Genomic DNA, 24,060 nt, shown 5'->3' with positions numbered 1-24,060 from the left:
CTTGCTTGTTTAATTTTCTAACAAGTGCCTTAACGCTTTCTTCCATGCTGTCCCTCACATTTGGGAGGAGCTCTCTGTAAACATCCACAAACCTAACTCATTATCGTCAGGGCCGGCTTCAGGCACCAGCTTCTCAAGCAGGTGCTTGGGGCGGCCGCTCCAGAGAGGGGCGGCAGGTGCAGGTATTCGGCGGCAATTCGGCAGACAGTCCCTCACTCCGGCTCGGAGTGAAGGACTTCTCGCCGAATTGCCGCTGCAGATCGTGATCGCGGCTTTTTTTAGATCACGATCGCGGCTTTTTTTTTTTTTTGGTTTTGGCTGCTTGGGGCGGCCAAAACCCTGGAGCCGGCCCTGCGGCCCTGATTATCGTCCTCAAAACCCTCCTTAAAATTCTCCTTTGCCATCATGCCTACCAAAACCTTGACAATGGTTAGGTTGCTGGTATGCTAAAAGCACTGCCATCATGCTGACCTATTGTGTCATTGTTTCCTTGTACTCCCCTGTCTGTCTATCCATCTGTTGGCTTTTGTCTTATACTTAAATGGGCAGAGGAACCATCTTTTTGTTCCGCATTTGTACAGCAGCTAGTGCACTGGGGTCCTGGCCCATGACAAGGGCTCCTAAAAATAATAAATATTATCTTTGATCAGCTTTCCTCTGTGCTTCATGTCACATTTTTCCATATTGATAGAGGGAGAAATCCTGATTTATTTATTTATATTTTCATATTGATGTCTTTGAGCAAGATAATAATGGTGAACTAATAACATATGGGTCAAGTTTGCTGGAATATAACACATCTGAAGATCTGGATATCAGTGGGGGCCTATTTCCTCACAGCTGAAATTCTCTTTGGGAGCCTTAAATATTAGCATTCTAGAAATGAAAAAAAAAATTTATTCAATTAATTAAATAGTACTAGATTTTAGTACTGATCCAAAAATAATGTAATATCAGTATAGTAAGCTATAATGTTTTGGACCATTACTATAGAATAATACCCAAATTATTAACTACTCACAAACTGAGTTACTGACACCAAACGCAAATCTTTGCAAAGATAAGGAGCAACAAAGGTCTAAAATGATTTGCTATGCCCCGTCCATGATGAAGTAATTAGCCCTAATGTTTTGCTGTTTTGTTTTGTTCTTAAACTCTTTGGCAGATCCTTACTAAAATATAAATATTAAAGTTAACATTTCAAGAAGAGAGTTAACATTTCCAAAATAAATAATTGGCTCTGGAGGGTCTTGCAAATTGTACATGTTTAGTTCTGTGGCACAGGAAAGCACCTGTATTGAAAAGCTTTGTTATTATTATTTTTTAAACAATCCAGACTTTGATAAACTGCCCTGTATCAGCAAAAAAATCCTAAAATATCAACATTTGATGATGTGAAAACTTTGTATCACAACATGGCAACAGTCTTGTCCCAGAAGGCAAAAGCCATCACCACATTTTGCGTTTATCCATGGTTTTTCAGCAAAAGTGCAGTTGGTTTAAAAAAAAGTGTTTTGTTGGTTGCACTTAGATTGAAGTGCATGAAGATTGCAGGGTACTATTGAGTATAATAGTTTGTCCCTGGTTATATTTTTTTCTGCGTGATAAGTAAGGGGTTGGAGATATATTGAGGTCTCACATCTGTGAAAGAGGGAAAGTCTATGAGGAAATGTTTACTATCTTTGGTTCCTTTGCTGTACAACTTACGTATTTTATTTTATTATTCAATCTCAGGACAGATTTAAAATATATATATTTGGTATTTCAAACACCATACAGTCTCCCCTGGATTACACAGTGGCTGGTTGTAAATTAACATTTTATATGATAAATAATTATTTTGCTACATTGTAATTATAATTTTCTTATATTGCCACCTTTCTTATGTTTGTAAAAAATTGTTTAGAATTTGGCTGCATAGTAGATATTATATAGTCCAACATCATATACACAGTCTTGAAGTTCAATGTATTCCATTTTTTTATAGGGCATAAATGGATAGAACCAAGTGAAGACTTACATGAGAAGTATCTCTGTAAGTCTGCAATGCCATGGAATGATTACAGTCAGCTCTGATTTGATGTCAGAATTATTGATTTCCAAACCTCACAATCTAAGATGAATTTACTTAATTCAGTGAGACGGAAAGAAGGGTGTGTTGGGGGAAGAAAATCACAATGGAGTAAGAGACCAGGAAAATGGCAGAAGTACTATGGACTTGTCATTTATTGTTTTATTTCTTTTTGTAATACTTGTAGTTGTGCATGTGCCTAGAATACAGATACCTCATTTTAAAAATCCATAACAATAAATAGTACAGGGAGAAGTATATTTGGGGGGGGGGAAGCAAGGCTGACATTCACCACCAGCATAAATATGTGTAAAGCCATTGACTTCCAATTAAGCAAGTGATTGATCAGGCCTAGGGAGAGGGATGATGGCAGAAAGGGTCAAGGGGAGATATACAAAGATAAGGGGCACAGACTGAGGGAAACAGAACAGTGGTGGGGACATATAGATGTAATAAATGGTTCCATAGGTTGGGATGCACAGGTGAAACAGGGTGTCCTATGTATATGCAACTCTTTCTCCCTCCCTCTGAATCATAAGTCATTGAGTCACTCATTCTCCACAGATCTCACCTATAAAGAGTTCTCATTATTTTAGGCTGTGATTTAGACTAAATCTCATCTACCATTTCCTTTTCACATTCCTATATTCTTCCCTTCGCCTCTGAATGTAATTAGTATCCAAGACAGCTCATCTGCAGTAGTTAATGCTTTGAATTTATCTTTTTATTCTACTCCTATCACCTTGTTGTTTTGGCTTGCAGTGTATATAACTATTTCTCTAAAAGCAGCAGAGAGTCCTGTGGCACCTTATAGACTCAGATGTATTGGAGCATGAGCTTTCGTGGGTGAATACCGTTGCGGATGCATCCGACGAAGTGGGTATTCACCCACGAAAGCTCAGGCTCCAATACGTCTGTTAGTCTATAAAGTGCCACAGGACTCTTTGCTGCTTTTACAGATCCGGACTAACACGGCTACCCCACTGATATTTCTCTAAAGGGTTTTTACTTTGATCTCTTTCTAAAATATTTTATGATGCTTTATATGAAAGAGCCTATATAAAAATAACATGCATTGAATGGAGTGTATATATGGACACAGATAAACTATGAGGTTGTGATAGAGAGTACCAACAGAAGTTTGCCAATTTAAAGGAATTTTCATGCTTCTATAACTCACATTTCTTAGATCTAAAAACGGAAAGATTTTCAATTGCTCCATACCAGCATCTAATTTCTTTGCTGTTTATAAAAAGGAAAATTAAAAAAAAAAATTCTAAAGCATAGAAGTTCAAAACCTGCTGCTGTGAACACCTAGCAACCTTTTACAACAATACTGTAATTTCATAATGATTTTTAGCTAGAGGACGAGTGATGTGCATTTGTAACAGCCAAATTGACACGATAGAGTGTAACGGCTCCAAAAGAGCTATTATAGTCTTTTGGGTAATTAAAAGCTAGATGGAATATTGACAAATGATCCATGCAATCTGATTGGCTAATTTCTTTGCTTTTTGTGGATTTAAATCACTTTTGACCATTTTATCATTTTTTCTTGTGGGTTCATGTTGTTTAAACCATCATGAAATCATATTCAGACCCAATATGTGAACTGAGCTGTCAAACTTTTGCTGTTTTTTGTGTATTCTATATGTAATTTTTGCATCTCAAGCCATATGTCACACTTCTTATGGGCAATGGTAATGTTCCACTGAGCTGACAGTGAGAACATGTATTTTATTTAGAACTTTCTAAAAAGTATCACACAGATTCTCTGCCCATTCTGCTCCCTTTGCACTGCTCAGGTAGGGAGCATAGACAGATTGCATAGATTTTCCCCTAGTATGATGGAGTCTCGCACTGGGCATAGGACTGGCATAACTGCCTCCTATTCCAGTCTTCCCACAGGTCTCAGGGTGTTTCAGAGTGGAGAAGAGGCATGGCTAAAGAACACTGGTCTCCACCTGTCCTCAGGTGGTGAATGGTCCCTTGAGGACCATTGCTCTGCTACCAGGCTCTTCTAACCAGTATCTCATGGCCTGGCTGGACAGAAAATCAGAGAGATGTAACTGGCTCCCTGACTGCCCCTCACCCCTTTACTGTCCTCAGTTTGGCCCTAAGTTACTACCTAAAACTGTGTATTATTTGAGTTTTAGTGAGGCCTCTGGAGTTCTGTGGCACTTCGGAACTAATTTCTGCTGCTGCATTAGTGAGGGTACAGCTGTGTTTTATAGGTTCTGCTGCATTACTCCTGCAGTGAGGAAGTGTGCCTACACATTCCACTGTTGCAGAGTACAGGAACTGTTTTTAATCTTTTATTTAAATAGCTTAGATGTATGTTTTCAACTTTCTCAACTCTCAATTAAGCTTTTTAAATAAAAGATGAGAAGACTGAAGAGTGCCAGTGTATGGTACCATGGGCTCCTTAGAGGACATGGGGCTTTTTGGAAGAAAAACGAATGATTTTAAAACATAAAATCTGCTTCTTACCATACCGTTATTATTGCTTATTGAAGCATTAGTGAGCATCTCCAAAACAAACAAAAAGAGGGACAGGGTGCAGTTACGTATGGAGTGGAATTTAAGTAAGGAGGAAGAATTTGCTCATTGATGCCAGATTAAAGGCATTTCTGCAGTCCTCCATTGATTAGACAGTATTTCCCATGGCCACAGAATCGGGGTACAGTATAGGCCCCGAGGTTTTGTCTCCTTTCATGTATTATTCTGAACATACTTAAACCTTAAAATAAGCTCTGCAATGCTGTGCACAAATTATTTCTGGTATTATTCATTCTGCTGCATCCTAAGGGTAATCCATTGTGGCACAAATACACTCGTATGGATTTCCACCAGTTTTTCCCCTTTGGACTTCTTCTCCCATGAAGCATGCAGTTGTGGCCAAAATTAGCCCAAGGATGACTCCAGTCAAACAAGATTTTCTTCAAAACCCATCAGACCTGCTCCTAAGCTGCACATTGAGCAAAGCTCAGATGTGCCAGGTTTCACTCATTTGGAGGAAAAATCCCTAATTTTGAATGACTGTTATTATTTATTGAATACAGTCAATGTGATTAGAGTTGAATAAAGATTAAGGAATACATGGGACCAGATTTTCTGCTGGAGTGAATTGATTTAGCTCTTTTGAAGTCAAAGAAGTTGGGCCTGGCTGAAGATCTGGACCATCAAGTAGTTTGTGGTCTGAAAACCAGATTTTCAAACCTGTTCACATGCACAGATACTGTCTTGTGCTTGAGTACAGGAGTTTGCTCTGTATTCCTAGACTAAATTCCCACTGTTAACTATTTTTCTTTCTTTAAGCCCTCTAACTTGGTTTTGATGCAGTCTATAGTGTTTCATTCAGAACCATATTGTATGTGGCTCCATCTAACTAGCTGAGTCCATAACTTTGTACAGTAATTAGTAATGATTTTCCACATACACTGCCATGATATTTTAATTCCAGTAGTTACTCTAATTCCTTCTACATGCTTTATTTCCCCCCTCTCTTGTGTATGTTGCAAAGCTTTTTGTTTGGAGGGGAAGGGCAGTCTCTCTAATAAATAGCCCTCTTCTCTTGTATTTCAGGCTTTGGAATCTTACTATATGTAGCAGTTGTAATTTTAAACATCTGGCTGGTGATGCAAAGAAGCCAACTGCATACACTCAAGTAGGTCAGGACCTACAAGTTCCAGCCTCTTAATCTGACCCTTGACAATGCTTCTGTGGGTTGACATTCACTATTTTATTTTTTTCTTATCTTCTTAATTGCAGTTGTAGTGTAAATCTATCTATGAACACAAGGGGTTGAAGTAAAGAAAAGAAATGCAGCTATTCCTAGGTGCTTTGGCTCTCAAAGTAGCTTCTCAGCCCTATGGTTGTGTGGAATCAATGCCACTGATAACTTTTCGGTCATATGTCGTTATAGTGTTGAGTAGGAGCACTGAAAACGTTTTAAAAAACAAAAGCTTCAGAACTGTGATAATGTTGACATATCATTACTATGATTGACATGATAAATAAGTCAGGTCATAAGGAATAATGCAGCAGTAAATCCCTGGCCACATGAACTTCCTGAGGGGAAAAGGGGTCTATTAAATTTTCTGTATAGAAATTGCAGTCAATGGTGTATAAACAATGTATTCTACAGCAACCTGTCCATTGCTTAAGTTATTGTCAGGAGTTGTCACATTTCTATAGTGAGACGGGGCAAGGCCAGATGGCTATAGTTAAGTAGTGAGGAACAGGTATGTTAGCCCCAGGCTAAACAAATCCCTGGTACCTGGTACCGGGTGTCTTGATTAACCTGGAGCAGTTGCTCCAGGTTAATCAAGACACCTGGGGCCAATTAAGATCCTTCTAGAAAGCAATGGAGATAGCTAGGTTGATTGGGACACCTGAACCCAATCAAGGGCTGGCTGGAACTAGTTAAAAGCCTCCCAGTTAGTCAGTGAGGCGAGTGTGTCAGGAGCTGTAGGAGAAAGCTGTGCTGTTGGAGAGACTGAGCAGTACAAACCACAGCAGGCACAAGGAAGGAGGCCCTGAAGTAAGGGTGAAGTGGATCTTGAGGAAGTGGGGGCTGCTGTGGGAAAGTGGCCCAGGGAATTGTACGTGTCCTGTTTCTAAAAAGTCAGCTACCATAGCTGATACTATTAGGGTCCCTGGGCTGGAGCTTGCAGAAGAGGGCGGGCCTGGGCTCCTCCCTTTGCTCCCGATTAATCACTGAGATCGGGAGACAACAAAGACTGTGCAAGGGAGCGTTGCTTCTCCTCACCTCCCTTGCTGGTTTATGATGAAAATGGCTCAGTAGGCTGTGACCCTTGCCTCTAGAGAGAGAAGGGCTACGTGGAGGGTCACAGTGAGCTTCTGAGGCTAGCGAAATCTGCCAGGAAACACGGGACCCACAGAGACAAGGACAGAGTTTTGTCACTAGTTATTAGAAGAAACTATCACTATTAATCTGCAGTCTCTAAGTAAACAGTGCAATTTAGGATAGTATTCCCAGCATTTAACGGAGTTTCAGGGTAGGTTGAATCAAGCCCTCAAAGAGATGTCAGAGAGCCAAATCCTCTCTCTTTCAAATCTAGGGGATTTGAGTCACATTGAGCCACCCCTACAAACAATACCTCTAGGAGAAGAGGTATATAGTTGGTCTTGTTGAGGCTCTTCCTTCAAAAGATGCTCCTAGCGTGGACCCCAAGAGACTCAAAACTATTTCTGACTCGCCTACATTCATACTTCCCCTTCCTCTAGAAAGGCCTTGGTTTCTTCTGGGACTTATGGGAATCGGTCACCAAAGACAAATAGGTAGCTGTGATTCACAGAAGTAACTGAACAGAATTCAGTTTCCTTGATCCCCATTCCCAGGGGGATGCCATCTTCCTTTCCCAAAAATCCCTTCAGGTGCTCCTGGATTTGTGATACCATCTCTCACTTAAGCTCCATAAGCACAGTTGTTCCAGTTCCAAACTTAGTGTGGTGGTATCCAAGTGACTAGGGAGAAACAGACTGATCCTCAGTCTTAAGAAGCCGAACCAGTGCTATATGTCCTCAAAAGTCATTTCCCGATATAAACTAAAAAATCTTTATTCATGATCATCCACTCAGAGATACCTTAGTATCAGCTGACCTTTCAGACACATGTATTTATCTATGTGACATCTCTAACCACGCATTACCAGCAATGTTTCTATTTCACCAAAGGAGAATCTCCAGCCCTACCAACCTAACTCACAGCTGCACCATGAGTACTGACCAAGGGGTTGTTGATAATGGCAGCATTCGGGAGTGAATGAAAGCAATGGCATTTTACCTGGCTGCTCACTTCACCCTAGTTGATAGGTTGATTTGTTATGCCTGGAGACTACTACAAGTTACAATGATCTCTGGGAGCTGAAGCAGCTGGGACGTAGATTGGAGAGCTGTCAAGAGAGCAGCTTGGAGTCTGGTCATTTTCTATGCACAAGTCCTAAGCTAGTGTTTAGAAGAGTTGTCACTGAGGACAAGAGATGTTATTTGTCCTTGGCCATTAAGAGCCAAATTGGGCTGCCTTGAAGTGGCTCACTAAGATGTAACTTTTTTTTGTTCTCCCATATTGTATTCCACAATCTAACTTTTCATTTAAGAGTCTCTAACCCATATAGTTATGAAGATAACTTTCAAACTGTGAACCAAGTATAAATCAATGCAATGTCTGCCTGAGTCTGAGGCAACATTGTAAAGCCACCATAAAACAGTAAGATGAAATACCAATTTTTTTTTTAAATAAGAAGTGAGAATTCATTGATTTTTATTTTCTTTTAGGATCAACAGTAGTTCGGGATTATTTCTTGAAAGAACTATTGAGAAAGCAAAACTTTAACATCATCAAAAATACTCCAGACAAACAGTCTTAGGCAGTGTTTCTCAAACTGGGGTCGCTGCTTGTGTAGGGAAAGCCCCTGGTGGGCCGGGCCGGTTTGTTTACCTGCCCCGTCCGCAGATCTGGCCGATCGCGGCTCCCACTGGCCGCGGTTTGCTGCACCAGGCCAATGGGAGCTGCAGGAAGTGGCGTGGGCCAAGAGACATATTGGCCGCTGCTTCCAGCAGCCCCCATTGGCACGGAGCAGCAAACTGCGGCCAGTGGGAGCCACGATCGCAGGGCCGGCTCCAGACACCAGCTCAGCAAGCAGGTGCTTGGGGCAGCCAAGGGGAAGGGACAGCACGTCGGGCTTTTCGGCAGCGGGTCCGTCAGTTCCTCTCGGAGGGAAGGACCTGCTGCTGAATTGCCACTGAAGAAGAAAGCGGCGCGGTGGAGCTTTTTTTTTTTTTTCTGCCGCTTGGGGTGGCAAAAATCCTGGAGCCAGCCCTGCGCGATTGGCCGGACCTGCAGACAGGGCAGGTAAACAAACCGGCCCGGACCGACTGGGGCTTTCCCTACACAAGCGGCGACCCCAGTTTGAGAAACACTGGTCTTAGGCTTCTTTTATATCACTCTTAGACTTTGTTTTGTTGGATTTTTTTTTCTGGGTTGGTTGGTTTCTGTTTTGTTTTTGTTTGGGCATGGGGGTTGTTTGGATTTTCTGAGGGATTTTGGCTAAATATATGACACATTTTATTGTCCTAAACCCACCCCATATGAAAAAAAAATTGGGATCTTGAATTAACCAAAATCCCCTGGACCCATTTAAAACTCTCCTTAGTAATCACTTTGGCTTTGCCAGCTTCTGATCAACTGCATCTCTCCCTCTGTGGAGTGCTTCTAAGAATCTGTAAAAATGGCCAGTTTTTCATGTGTGTGATCTATTCACTTAGTGTTTCCTTTTGTCACACAGTTATGGCCGCTCAGAATTTGTAGAACTAACAGCAAAATCAAAAGAGGACAGAAGTCACAAAGCAGAAAGGGGAAAACACTATACACTGTTACTGTCTGACAGGCATCCTATAGAGAGAATTCTGTTTGCCAATCAGCAGAAACCAATTACCTGTTTATTTCTACTTAGGGCTTCAGGTTTCGTTTCAACTACCTGACATAATTTTAATCCATGTCTGAAAGGCATTTTATATGTGTGAAAGTGACTCTCTCTCCTTTCACTAACATGTCTGTCTATCTAGAATATGTAAACTTAACAATTATGGATATAGTGGTGGAGGGGTCTGTTTTGTTTTCAGAAGACCCCTGTTACACTTTTCTATTTCTTTTGCTGATGTGAGAAGGTTCTGCCCTAATTTTCCCCCCTAGATAGTAAAATTGTAGTGTTGGTATTAATTCTAAAGCAAATCTAAATGGGTTATGTTGACTAACAGAAAAATCTTAGCTGTGTAACAGACTGTCTGACTATAGGACCAGTTAGTTTTAAATAGATAACCTGGGGCAATATCTCAAACTGTCTTGTACTAGCTGAGCACTATGTTTCTACAATCTAGGAGCAAATTTATTCCTTTTTAAGATAGCTGGGGTAGACAGGAAAGAAATACATACATTTTCACTTTATTTTATCTTTCTTTCACTCCTAAGATTTTCCTATTTATCTGCACCTCTGTTGTGACACCCTACAGTCTGTGATATAACAACTTCAAACAAGAAGCAGCACAAAGTAGGGGTTTGCACGGGTGGGTGATGGGTGGGAAGAGAGACACGAATTTTTCACAGCCACAAGCTTCCATTTTCTTCTATTGAAGCAACTGTCATATGCAGTGAGGGGTGGTCACCATTCATATTGCTAAAAACAATTACCCATCCGTTCCCTAGAGGGTAAAAAGCCAATATGGGATCCAAGAGACCTTGTGCTCCCGAACCCCAGTCTTATCTGGGAGCACCAGATAGAAGATAATCAGTACATTAATGCAAGCAGCCACTGGACTGGGCAAGTAAGGTGCATCTAACAATTGATTCGTAACAATGCTGACACTTCCCGTTTTACAGAAATAATAACAACAAAGAGCCCTGAGTAATAACTTCCCCTTAGCTTTCTTTTGACTGTACTTGAAATATTCTTGTAGTATGCATTTATATACGGTATATAAATAGCTACAAAAACCCATTCCATCTTTCAAAAGAGAGAGGCTATTTTATTCTGACTTCAGAAAATTAAATGCTTATCCATCTGTGGAATTATTTTTGAATAAATATGTTTGTAGGCTTTGTTTAGCTGGCTTATTGTTTACCATTTTGGAATGTTCTATGTATTCACAGTGGTTTTGTTCTTGCTACAGTGGAAATACAGCACACTATATTTTTCTCCTTGCTGAGGTCTGAAGCGACCTTATAATATAAAATAGCCAAAAGTTTGGTAATCACAAAGGCTGCATAGGGAAAGCATCACATTTGGAAGAACTTCTGTGCTTAAAAATGTGGGGGGCGGGGGCATTTCTTTACATTGGATAAATTATTTCTGATCTGTTTATGGTTCTGGCCTGCTTTTAGGTTTTACAGTACACTAAATATGTAAATGAAATATTTTTATTTGCTTCTGGATCTGTGACTTGCACAACTTATTAAAGATTTTATTTCTTTGTGAAAGAGAAGAGGAAAGTAGACTGGTTTGATGAGATGAATGGGGAACTTCAAACCATATGGGGTGGACCTCAGGCCCCTAGTAACCTATTTCTTAAAATATTATTCTGACAAGTCATTCCATATGCTTGTTTCAGTTTGTTGTTGGGGGAAGGCTGTGAGGTAGCTCTTGTTTTTCAGTTCTGTTCTCATTATGAAAAGGATCAGAAACAACAGACCTTTTGGGAGCAAGGTAGCAATCTGGATCCCAAAAGATGTTTCACATATAAATAGAATACAGCAAAAGTTGACCTTGAGCTTAAAATGCTGTACATATGTGTCTTTTGTATTGAACAATGTTTTTTTCAGCAAACAAAAGACAGCTATGTTAGTTCAATTTTCTAAACATCTTTGCATAATCCTTCCCCTCACCCTTTAATAAATGGATTCATGTTCATAAATTATAGTGTTTGAAGTGGGGTTATGTGACATTTTCATGTATGAAAAGCATTTAGATGTAACTACATTTCTTCAGGGACCTGAGGGTGGGTTTTCTGTGGATGGCTTTGACTGACACATTGCTTATCCAATGACTGATTTTCCTTGGTGAATCACTTATCATGTAAAGTGCAGATGATTTTCAGAAACTTGTAACTAAAGCTGCCTTTTTGTCATCGAAGACGTGGCTTCTTTGATTTTTATTTTTTTAAAAGCATTTAGGACTTTTGACATTTTATTTTTTCTGTCCATGGCAAGTGGATGAAAGAGTAAACAGTTTCAGTGAGAACCTTAGGAAGTTGCCATGTTAAAATCTGGACTATGTGGACGGATAAAACAGATTATAAACTCTCATAGGCCCTCGTCCTGCAATCAAATCCTCACTGGCTTCAGCAAATCTTGCCCTGGGTGCTCAGGGAATAATACCAGTGTCAAGGATCTTCCCTGGGTCTTTTGCAATGTAATATGCTAACCATCTAATCATTGAACCACTAAACTAACCAATCAACATTCTCTTGATTTAGTGCAATTCAGACAACTAAGGAATTTGTTATGGTTCTGAAAAATCTGGGCAAAAATGGCATGTAGAATGTGATCAATAACTAATGCACTCACAGACATCATGGTGATGTCAGTAGTATAAACAGATGAAAAGGGTGGACGTCTTTGATATGGTCTGTGTGAGCCCTAATGGGTTTTCCACAGTGCTTAATTAGTAATGAAATAGGTGCCAGGGCTCAAGCAATTTTTTTACTTTCATAACTGACACGGCAAACCCAGATGTGACGGGGCTATGAACTGCTCAGCCCTGGAAAGCTCTAGCAAAAATTAAGCCCTGGTTTTGTATAAAACTTGATTCAGGAACATTGAGGTGACTCTCCTTGTAGCACACAAATCCGCTCACTTTACACATATGATGAAGTCCCATTAGCTTCAGTAGTACTCAATGTGAGTATTGTAAGAAGGATTTGGCCTAAACATACCATTTAAAAAAAATTCCCTTCCTGAGCAGAAATTTCACAGAGTTTTGGGCAGAGAGGCAGGAATCCCCTACAGATTCTGCTTGAATGACCTGCAGATATCTATTGTTTCTGCTAATATCTTTTGATTAGCATGGATTGACACTAACTGTTCAGGTTTTCCAGATTTGCAAAGAAAGTATGCTCTGATTTTGCACCATTTATTTTCAAAGCTGAAAATCATCTACATTAAAACGAGTTAATTACAAAAAGAAGTCTTTACGTCAGAGAATTGACATTTGGTTACTCATCACCTGGATTCTTCCTTTACACTGTTGCAGACTGCCACTCAAACGTTAAACTCTGAATGCATCGAATTTTATAAACCAGAATTGTTTTAACAGTTAAGGCCCTGATCCACCTTCATGACCCTTCACACCCTCCTAGATTTCCTTTGATTTCAGTGAAACGCTGCACAAATGTAAGGGTCAGCATGGATACTTCGCAGGAACAGGGACCAAACTGAACTAGATATTTCCTTGGCAGCTATTGTTTCAATTTTTATACCCAGAAATTAAGCTATTATTTAATCTTATCTGATTTCTTAAGTAATTTTATCTGAAAGTGCTTCCTCACCCCTTAAAATGATCCTTTCAAAGTGCAGTCAGCAGAGTTGCTTTTCTTTATCCCTGTCATTTTTCTTAGCCCAAGAAATGGCAGATGAGAACATTTTCCTTGTTACATCTCATTCATTCGAAATGGAGGTGTGTTCAAATATGTTACAAATGAGGGGGGAAAGAAACAACTAGACAGTTTTTCAAATTGTCATATTTTATTTATTTTCTCTTGTCAAAGAGAAGAATCCTGAAGTATATAAAGTGAGATAAAAATGGTTAGAGAGACAAGGTGGGTGAGGTACTATCTTTTATTGGACCAACTTCTGTTGGTGAGAGAAAAGTTTTGAGCTTACACAGAACTCTTCTTCAGGTCTGGGAAATGTACTCAGAGTGTCACAGCTAAATACAAGGTGAAATAGATTGTTTAGCAGGTATCTAGTGCACTAAATGCTCCAATAGCTACTATGGATGAAAGAGACGATTACTATGCTCTCAAATGAACTCTCATAGAAAAATAATAAGACAGAAAGATCCTATCACCTGTGGGTGAACACTTTTCACAAAGCACTCACTCTATATCTGGCCTCTCAGTCCTCATCCTCAAAGGAAACCTGCACAACACCTTCAAAAGATGAGCCTAGAAGCTTAAATACATAGTTTAGCTAGATACTAAAAAAAAAAAAAAAAAAAATGGACTAAATAGAGACACTGTATTTATGGCTTTTTACAACAATCTATAACCCAGTTTCTTCCACCACCCCCGCCTCAGCTTTTTCTCTCCCTTTCTGCCCTATGACTGGAGAGATATTAATCAGCTACTTCACCTTGAATGGTCTCTTGAAGTATGTTTTAACTACATACGCTGAACATTCTGTTCTACCTTGTATTTACTGTGACACTCATTTCCCAGACCTGAAGAAGAGCTCTGTGTAAGTTCGAAAGCTTGTGTCCTCATCAGCAGAAGTTGGTCCAATAAAAGATATGACCTCACCTACCTTGTCTTTCTAATATCTTGGGATCAATATGGCTACAACACTTCATATAAAAATGATTGTGTATATATGGAGATGAAATTGAACATAAAATGTGGCATTATATTTTGTCTCATTTTTTCTTCTCTTCCTGCTGTTGGACAGCAAAAAGTAAGAGGTCCCACATCTAGGCTTCCATGAAAGCTGTCATTATCTTTGGTAATACAACCACGCCTGGCACTCAGCCTTCCCTCTTTGTTTCTTTCCTCAGCTTTGGTCACTCCACTACTGAACCTCTCTGGCTTGAATTTAATGTTTTAGAACAGATTTTTTGGTTTTCTCATTATCTATTCATCAGATTAATTGGCAATTCTGTTATGCCTTTGTTTAAATTAGAAATACTAACAGGTAGCACAATAAATTAACTCAAATCCATTGTTGAGAAAGGGGATGATAAATACATGAACTAGGTACATGAAACACATGGGCTAGAAGAAGAAAATGGGGCCCTGTTCCATCAGAAGGTGACTCTTAATGTTTGCCACAGACGTTCATGTGCAGCAAAGCACCATTTTTATAACTTTTGGAGAGCTGTCTGTGTGAACCTCCCAAACCTGTGTTTTCTCCTCCTGAGCGTGTACCTATTTTTCTTATTTTAGAGTATCATAGAAAAATATAACCTCAATTCCACTGATTGGTTATTTTAAAATCTTTTTAAACCCAAGCAGTCATATTGCAGATACAAAAAGGTTCTAGTTGACATGGAGAGGGAATCAAAGTATCCAGCTCCCCCTGCTGGCTATCTGGAACAGGCTGTGGTACCTGTTGCTTTTTGTTTGCTTTAAAGAAGACTAAAGCTAATTGATACCATTGCTAGACCATAGCTTTTGTTCCCTTGTTGAATAAGATTACACATTACATCCAGTTAGATATTTGATATTAAAGCTATTTGAAGAAATGAAAAGCCACCTGAGTGTCCTCTAGATAAAATGTCTTGGGGTATATATTTTCTCGAGTTAAAAGCCCTAATGATGTGTAGGATGATAAGTTTCTTAGCAAAAAGAAACCCCTCACTGTGCATGGGGGAAGGTCAGGTCAGTGACAGACACTGAACTTCCAAATTGCTCTTTTTGCACACGGAGTTGTGAGAAGGCAAGTTCAGAGTGTAGAACAGAAATTTTGTCTGCTTTTGAGTTCTACTGCTGAGAAATAACAGAGAGCTGTATAACTAAATAGAGTCTTAATTTCCTCAACACTACATGGGACAATGTAAAGAATTTATTTCTGGAATGTTCTTAAAATACAAGCCTGGTTCATGAACTTGCGCAGGAGCAGAGGAGAAAGCAAAGACCCTCTCCCCTCTTTATACAGGCAGGGAGAGGTCACTCACAAGAGCAGTCCCTGTACTCCCTGCATCTGGAGAGCACAAGGACTGTTCACTTCTGCTTTTCCTCAGAGCAGGGGCTCTGAGGAAAAAGAGCTGGGACATGCCTCCATGCCCTCTCCTAGTCTGTAGATACAGGGCCGGTGCACTGTGGGGAATGATGGAGCAGAGTGCTCGCTCCCTGAGTGTAAGGAGCAACCTGGAGAGATTGCGCCAGCATGAGGTCCAGTCACTCTGGTGCCTCTCTTGGGTCAGTGTGACCCTGCACCATCCTCCACACAGGGCTCTGGCTTAAAAAGCCAAGATCTTGCCCAAAATGTATTTTCTATAGGTAAATTAAATCACTGTAGAGTCCCATAAATTGTCTCTTATTACTCCTGAGGATTGGGCCCTAGAGAACTCCCTCAAAGATTTCTGAAGCTTCTCAGCTCTGCATTTTAGGCTCTTTCATATGTAATATAATATATAACATGCCTTGTTGCCAGGGTATCTGAGGCAAGTTTCCTTGTGGTTGGAGTTCAGTTCTCCATTAATCTTTCCCTAGGGCTAAAACTAACAGTTCTTTCTGTCTGCATGAAAGTCTTTACAAAGAAAAAAGTTCTTTTTAAAAATGTGTAAGGCTGTTAAGTGTTTAAACATTTGGACATATTTGTAATGTGGATTTTAGGTTGTTTCATTTTTTCCTGTTTCTCCTAAGCTCTTGTTAGTTTGTATATATTGTCTATAAGTCTTCTTCAAATTTGTCAGACAATGGAAACAGCTCACATAAAATATTTTCTTGCATAAGAGCTATTGGTTTACATGATTAATATATTTTCTATTTTCATATAGAAAGCCCTGATCCTGAAAACACTTCTGTTTGTGCTTAACCTCAGGCATGAGTATTCCTATTGAATTCAATGGAACTAGTGACATGCCCAAAGTTAAGCACATGCAGAAGTGTTTGAAGGATCAGAGTCTTACAAAATATTATTGCTTTTATGATTTCAGTATTTGAGGGGAACTTCACTTTTCGTTAAAAATGTGCTTTGAGTGTACTTTAGTAACATATATACTGTATATAACACACGGTGAAAGTGTGATTGTATGGGATGCACTCTTGGTTGCTGCTTGTTTGAGGTGACTGCATTTCTCATGAGTAGGCTTGGTGTAGGAGTCTACTTTAATCTATAAATGTCAGCAATTGTACATTTCAGCTGACACTGAAATTGACCACACAAAAAAAATCAGTGAGCACTTCTGCAGGCAGTGCCATATTATTGCCTAGGCCGACAAGGCAAATTTGCAGGGGCGGAAGCTCCCCTCCGTGCCCCGCCCCCCTGCTCCAGCTCACCTCTGCCTCCTCTGCAAGCTCGCCGCCGCATCCTGTTTCTCTCCCCTCCCAGCGCTTGCGCCGCGAAACAGCTGTTTCGCGGGGCAGGGAGGGAGGGGGGAAGAGGGAGAATGCCGCACGCTGGGGGAAGAGACGGGGCCGGGGGTGGGGATTTGGGGAAGGGATCCAATAGGGGAAGGGAGGGGGCGGAGTTGGGGTGGGGACTTTGGGGAGGGGGTTGGAATGGGGGTGGGAAAAGGGCGGAGTCGCGGCGGGGCCAGGGCAGCAATTATTTCCCGGCCTAGGGGCGGCAAAATTATTAATCCGCCACTGCCTGCAGGGACTGGGTATCACCAGCCCTGCAGCTGTGAAGTGAGTCCTCTGCAGCTCCGTTGTCACAGGAGTGAGTGAGCAGATCCCTCACGGCAGAGGGCCCTCTATGCTGCTTCAGGCCTGATGACACCTGATCCCTGCAGACACAAGGTCTGGGAGGAGGCAGATATAGAGTGATCACTTTACTACATGACCCCAGAAGGAGGGACTGAGACCTGGGCCTGCCTGAGCCTGCTGCCCCTGGTAGGGGGCCCAAAGCCAAAGGCTGAGCCCCACGGGTGTTGGGATCAACACTGAAGCCAAAGGACTTCAGTCCCAGGTGTGGGGGCCTGTAACCTGAGCCCCGCCATTCAGAGCTGAAGCCCTTGGGCTTTGGCCCCAGCCCTGGGCAGTGGGGCTTGGGTTTGGCCCCAGAAACTCTAATGCCAGCCTTGGTGACCCCATTAAAATGGGGTCGTGACCCACTTTGGGGACCCGACCCACAGTTTGAGAACTGCTGGAATAAAGATACTGGATTTATGGCTTACTACAACAATCTTATTTCCCTCCCCCGCCCTTTCCTTTCCTCCCTATGACTGGAGGGTTGTTAATGGGTCACTTTACCTCGAATGGTCCCTTGAAATATGTGTTATCTACTTATGCTAAACAATCTGTTCCATCTTGTATTTAGCAGTGACACTCTGAGTTAGTTTCCCAGACCTGAAAAAGACCTTTAGGTAAGCTCGAAAGGTTGTGTCTCTCACCAACAAAAGTTGGTCCAATAAAAGATATTACCTCACCCATCTTGTCTCTCTATTATTCTGGGACCAACATGGCCACAACAGCAGTGCATAGAAAACCTGAACAGTTTCTGTCTTACCTGACTGTCTGAAATTGGTGGTCCACTTCTCCTTCATTGAAAAATGGTTTACATGCTGTTTCTATGGTATTATTTCCTTTCTATCTAAATTTAGAAGTTCTGGTACTTTCTGAAATTGTATCTTGTAGGTTTCTACAAAAGGATTTCCCTTAAGGCATGTTATGGGCACATAGGTATCGACTACATGGTTACAGTTGTGTTGAGATTAATACTTTCAGAGGGACTTTAGTCTTGCTTCATCATGTATTGACCACACACAATGAAATGTTATGGATTCCGTCCTGCAAAGGGAACCATGTGGATGCCCCTGCTGAGACCCATTTGCAGGATCAGGGCCATAGTGGATTTCAGCAGGTGACTCTTTGGTTGTGCAAATGGAACTTTTGACTGTTCTTGAGTATGAACTACTAATATGTATGCTGCCTAGTTAATGTTTATACGGTGCTTTGAAAATTTAGTGTTCTATGTATATGCTTATTATTTCTGCAACTGACATTTCTAGGTACAATACTAGCAGCCAAGCACCAAGCATTGTGATGAGCTCCATATAATGTGAGAATACAGCATATTATACTGGATATAGTAACGAGCACATTAGCTTTCCATTAGATAAAAGTTAGAACATTGGCTTTTTATGTCATGATTCAAAAGAAATATACTAGGTCCAGATCTGTGTCTTCTTAACCCCACATGTTCAAAAAACATTATCAGATGGCTAATTCTTCTAATAGATTTATTCTAGGACATTGTATGACTATGGCTCAAATTCTATTCATTAGTGTTCTCATTACAATTAGTAATAAAGAAGTAAATGAAGCCTTGCCTATATTACTCTTGTTGCAAGGAAAATAAAGTGTACTTCTAGCTCTTGTGCTTATCTTTTTATTGCACAAAGAGCCTGTTTCATATGGTGAACTCCTGGATGTTAGCACAAAGCCCAATTCTATTCTTTGGTTGTTGTTGGAGTGCTGTGAGCTGTCCTCCAGAGGTGCTGATAAGGAGTGAACATGGTTTCCCTATTTTATAGATGGAGATAAGTAGTAATTAATGCAAAATTAGTGCCTTGTTCATTGACCTTTTAGCATTTACTGCTGCTAACTTTCACCTCACACAAAACCAGTGGAGAACAGTTGATTTACCACCTGCTAATAGTCAGCCCAGCATTCCCAGTAATTTTGTGAAAAGAGATCTGAATTGAAACAGAAGTAAAAATCACTAACAATTTAAATCTTTAAGGGGTTTTTGGCTCTAACAGTTAGTGATTTGCTGTGGGTGTAAATATATTGAAAAAGAGGAATTATTAAATGCTTACTTCAGAAAGCATCTCTGCTGAGAACGGCACTTTGGCACATGCCCAAAGTTGAACACTTGCTTAAGTGCTGTTGTGAATGGGGATGGACTTAAGTACTTCTGGGGCCTGAGGTTGAACTACATGCTTTCTTCTCTCATACTGTGCCTTCCACTGTCAGCTGAGAATGTGTTAAAGATTAAAAATCTTGTCACTATGAGATTTAGAATATTTGTTTTGCAAAATGCTGCTTCTCTTCTCTTCTCACCCACCCTCCCCATTTTAAATGTGTATGAGCCCCTCTACTGAAAGCCTGTTCTGTCCAAAATGTGAAGGAAAGAAAGATTTTTGGAAGTACTAGATAAACACAGAAATTTATTTCCATTTTCTGCTCTTTGTGGATATATCATTGTGGCAGAGATAGCAGAGTTTGGTACCTTTCATTTGCCAGTTTCCCATTGTCATTACCCATAGTGATGGATTTTGCATTGGTAAGCCTCCTTAGCAAAAAGCGTTTGAGCCAGTTTGGATTTGCCTCAGTTTAGATGTATTTTCATTTCTTTTCTCTATAATTCCTTTATTGAATTCTTTATTTTTGGAAATCTTTCATTATTCTCTTATTCAAGTTACCTCCCCCCTCTTTCTTCCCCCTCCAAATGAATAGGTAGAAGCAAGGCAATAACACGTTGGCATTTTAATTCACTTATTAAATGCATGTACAGAAATTTTTAAAATGAAACCAGTAAGACACCAACCTTTTTATCATTTTTCTAGAGTCTACTGACTGTTGCATAAGCTAAATTATTTACAGTGTGATGCCTCACAAAAGAGAAGCAGATTTGGGTTATTTATTTCTCTGATAAGAAAATGGATTGAAGTTGCTGTGAGATGTTCCTTTGTTAATTTCATATTTGTTCCCTGGTGTAAAAAATCTTTTAAAAGAACTAATGCAAGTCCTGGCAGGCTCTTTTGAAATGGTATGGAAGCTGTAAGATTAAACAGAACCTGAAAAGTCCTTAAAAATATAAGTCAGCAAGGGTTTGATAAAAATAAGTGCTCAGCAGTTGAAAACCTCTAGGATGCTTAATTTGTTTGCTCTCTATTTGGGAGTAGTCCTTGTGAGTTATGTGTTTTGAATTATTGCAAGCTGGGCATTTTGAAAGTGTGTGTTTGTACAGCATAATGAAAGTAAATGAAAATGACCATCCTGAAGATCTCCTTCTAATGAGGAGATTAAGACTGATAAGGTTGAAGAGTGAAATTTGCAGCTGTGTCATTTGCTGATATCCTTTCCTGGAATGTTTCAGTCATTGCTGTTTGCATATGTACAGTGTTTTCACAAGGTTTTTTTCTGCCCTTTGTAGATGCCAACAATGTGTCTGACACCACAGCTCCTATCATTGTAGTCCCTCCGCGCAACACCAGTGTGGTAGCAGGGAGCAGTGAAATCACACTGGAATGTGTGGCCAACGCAAGGTATTGTAAATATAGTAGTAGTAATAATAAGGAACTGTCCTCTGCTAAAAATGGAGTGAGAACCTCTTTTTTTTAATTTCATGGTTGTAATAAGCAGAATATAGCATACAGCTTGCTTTGCACAACTGATAAGGAATCCATATTACTTGTTTAACATATAGATTATTTCTGGGAAAATAAGAAACTAGACATAATTACTTTCCCACCTTTACTCATGCTGCAACAGAGTCAAAAAGAGAAGGCAGAAACATGACATTTGGCCATCAGCAAACACTCTGTAACAGGAGTCCACAACATTAATGATTAACCCTATTACTATTAAGTTGGCTGTTGAAATGCAAGATGACTGTTATAGATTAATATTCTACATTTCCCATTAACTAAATTATGAAGGAGATCCTCCTATTTTCCTCACCCCACATAAATAAAATGGACAAGGCAGAGTACTGCAGTTAACTGTTACAGTTGTCCTCAGTTTACAGTTATTACAATTAACTTTTTGTACACACCATAATGTAGAGTGTACATTAGGAATCTCACTAAAGGCTAGAAATTGTTCCTATTAAAGCCAATTGAGGGTATTGGGAGTAGGATTGAATCCTAAGAGAGGTAAAGGGCTGAGGCCTTTGGATGATAAGAGGTCCAGCTGATTTCCTGTCCCCCTGAAGTCAGAGATGTTCTTGATACAGTTAGTGCTACCTTGGTAACTGTGCTATTATGAAAGCCTCTCCCACGTAGCTGAGTCCCACGGTTGTATTTATTTTTAATGTTGTTTGCTTAGACAAACCAAATCATTAGCGCTTAAGTTCCATTGCTATAATAATAATAATTAGCCATCTTTGTTCAGTAGTACTTGAATAGTCTGTACCCTTGATGTGTGATTGTTAAGACATCAGAGTTCTATCTGAATTTATTTTTAAGTGTCTAATGATCAATCTGCCAGGGATATTGGAAGAGTTAGGTGAGTTATATTCTCTGTGTATTATAGGTGATAATATCATTCACTGCAATAATCTGAATGTTTTTTTACTCTCACAGACCTGTTGAGAAACTGAGCATGACCTGGAAGAGAAATGGAATAAAAATAAGCAGTGGGGTTAACAGTTTTGGGAGACGTCTTACTATCACCAACCCAACCACTGCTGACATTGGAATGTACTTTTGTGAGGCAGAGTTGAAAGACAGCACTGTTGAGCCGGCAAGAGCAAAGGCCTTCCTCTCTATAATGGGTAATTCTGAAAGCAGTCTCTTTTATAGTAAAGCAGGGTTTGGACTCAGGTATAATAGGAAATAGAATTGATATTTTAATATTTCATCAACCTTACATCTGAACCTCTCCTCAGTGAATGGGATAAACAAGGTGAAGTGGAATTTTCTTCCAAATTAATTCTGCTGTTCGTCTCCATGAATATAAATTAATTAAACATACTTTTTTTAAGCATTGATGTGACTCTGAATACCCTTTGAAACTTAAATGTAATCGTGAAGCTGGGGAAACCCAAGAGTAAAATCCTTATCATGCAGCTTCCACGTCGTGGCTTTTAGCTACATTAAATCCTGATTAACTCCCAACTTGCTTACTTCTAGCTTTAACATGTCACGTTGCTATTTTTGCAAGAGGATCTTTTAGGAGAGCTTTTGTACATTGCCCTTTGCAAATTCTAGTCCTGGGGTGAAGGACATTCCCAGGCACATGTGCTGGCCAATGTCAAATGAGAGAGAGAAAGTTGAACTTCGGTGTTACAAGCCATGTCTCCAGTGCTTCATTGGTAATGAAAGAGGTGCTGGGGCTCAAGCAATTTTTTTACATTCATAGCTGATGCAGCACGCTCAGTGGTGCTGGGGCTATGAACTACCAAGCCTAGAGGTGCTGGGCTGAGCCCTGGCACAAATTAAGCCCTGCATGTCTCTGCTAGTCTCTGGGCTCTAATATTTAACAGTACATTGTTACATTCAGGCTAAACTTTTAAACAATAGCAGCTTTACTAAACACCCATGAATTTATCATGGACTTTTTTATGTTTCCTTTCCAGTTTTTGCTAATTAGCAACATATGTGTGTGTAAATTAAGCTTTCTCCAGCTGGGGTTGCCCATGTGGCCCTTGACTAATTTATCATGGCTCAATCTTTGAAGCTTTGCTAGGTGCTAAACTCCCACTGATTCCAGTGGGGGTGCTCATTAGCACACAGGAGGGCCTAAATACCTGGGAGGATCAGGCCTCCACGATATTCATTATCCATCACTTTGGCAGATATTGTGAAGGCTCAAACCAAAAGTGGAACCAGACTGTTGGCACTTAACATTAAAAAGGTTGCAGAGCAGTTTTTAAACTAAGAGATGGGGGAAAGCTAATTGCAGCAGTGAAGCACGTGGATCGGACAGAGACTTCTCTTAGAGGAGTGTCCATTGATAGAGATTCTCTAGGCTCTAGTCAGGAGGAGAGGAAGAGGATAAAGTATGGGCCAGATCAGATGAGAAACATTCACATAAAAAAGAATCTGACACATCAGAAAAGGGCAGACAAATAAACAGTGACAAGTTTTGGAAGTGCTTGTACACAAATGCTAGAAGTCTAAATATTAAGATGGGTGAACTAAAGTGCCTCGTGTTAAAGGGGGATATTGATATAATAGGCATCACAGAATCCTGGTGGAGTGGGGACAATCAATGGGACACAGTCATTCCGGGGTACAAAATATAACCAACTGGCACTATATGTGAAAGAAAATGTAGAATCAAATGAAGTAAAAATCTTAAATGAATCCACATGTTCCATAGAATCTCTATGGATAGTAATTCCATGCTCTAATAAGAATATAACAGTATGGATCTATTATTGACCACCTGACCAGGACAGTGATAGTGACGATGAAATGCTAAGGGAGATCATAGAATGATAGAATGTCAGGGTTGGAAGGGACCTCAGGAGGTCATCTAGTCCAACCCCCTGCTCAAAGCAGGACCAATCCCCAGACAGATTTTTGCCCAGATCCCTAAGTGGTCCCCTCAAGGATTGAACTCACAACCCTGGGTTTAGCAGGCCAATGCTCAAACCACTGAGGCTATCAAAATAAAGAACTCGATAATAGTGGGCGATTTCAATTATCCCCATATTGACTGGGTACATGTCACCTCAGGATGAAGTGCAGAGACAAAATTTCGCGATACTTTAAATGACTGCTTCTTGGAGCAGCTGGTACAGGAACCCACAAGGGGAGAGGCAATTCTCGATTTTAATCCTGAGTGGAGCACAGGATCTGGTCCAACTGGTAACTATAACAGGACTGCTTGGAAATGGTGACCATAATATAATAACATTT

At 40.2% G+C, this 24,060-nt stretch overlaps 1 protein-coding gene across 2 annotated transcripts in view; it reads left to right on the top strand.

Moving 5' to 3' along the window:
* SDK1 (sidekick cell adhesion molecule 1) overlaps positions 1-24,060 on the top strand; it is a 646,617-nt gene that overhangs the window by 421,429 nt on the left and 201,128 nt on the right. For both annotated transcript variants that reach the window (XM_034784003.1, XM_034784002.1), the window contains exons 6-7: positions 20,628-20,739; positions 21,778-21,968. In XM_034784003.1, the coding sequence (XP_034639894.1) occupies positions 20,628-20,739; positions 21,778-21,968 (303 nt within the window). The remainder of the gene's footprint in view (positions 1-20,627; positions 20,740-21,777; positions 21,969-24,060) is intronic.

Source organism: Trachemys scripta, chromosome 10, assembly GCF_013100865.1.
Source record: "Trachemys scripta elegans isolate TJP31775 chromosome 10, CAS_Tse_1.0, whole genome shotgun sequence".
In the NCBI taxonomy this organism is placed as follows: domain Eukaryota; kingdom Metazoa; phylum Chordata; order Testudines; family Emydidae; genus Trachemys; species Trachemys scripta.
The sequence above is the reverse complement of the archived record's forward strand: the minus strand, read 5'-3'. Positions and strand labels throughout refer to the sequence as shown.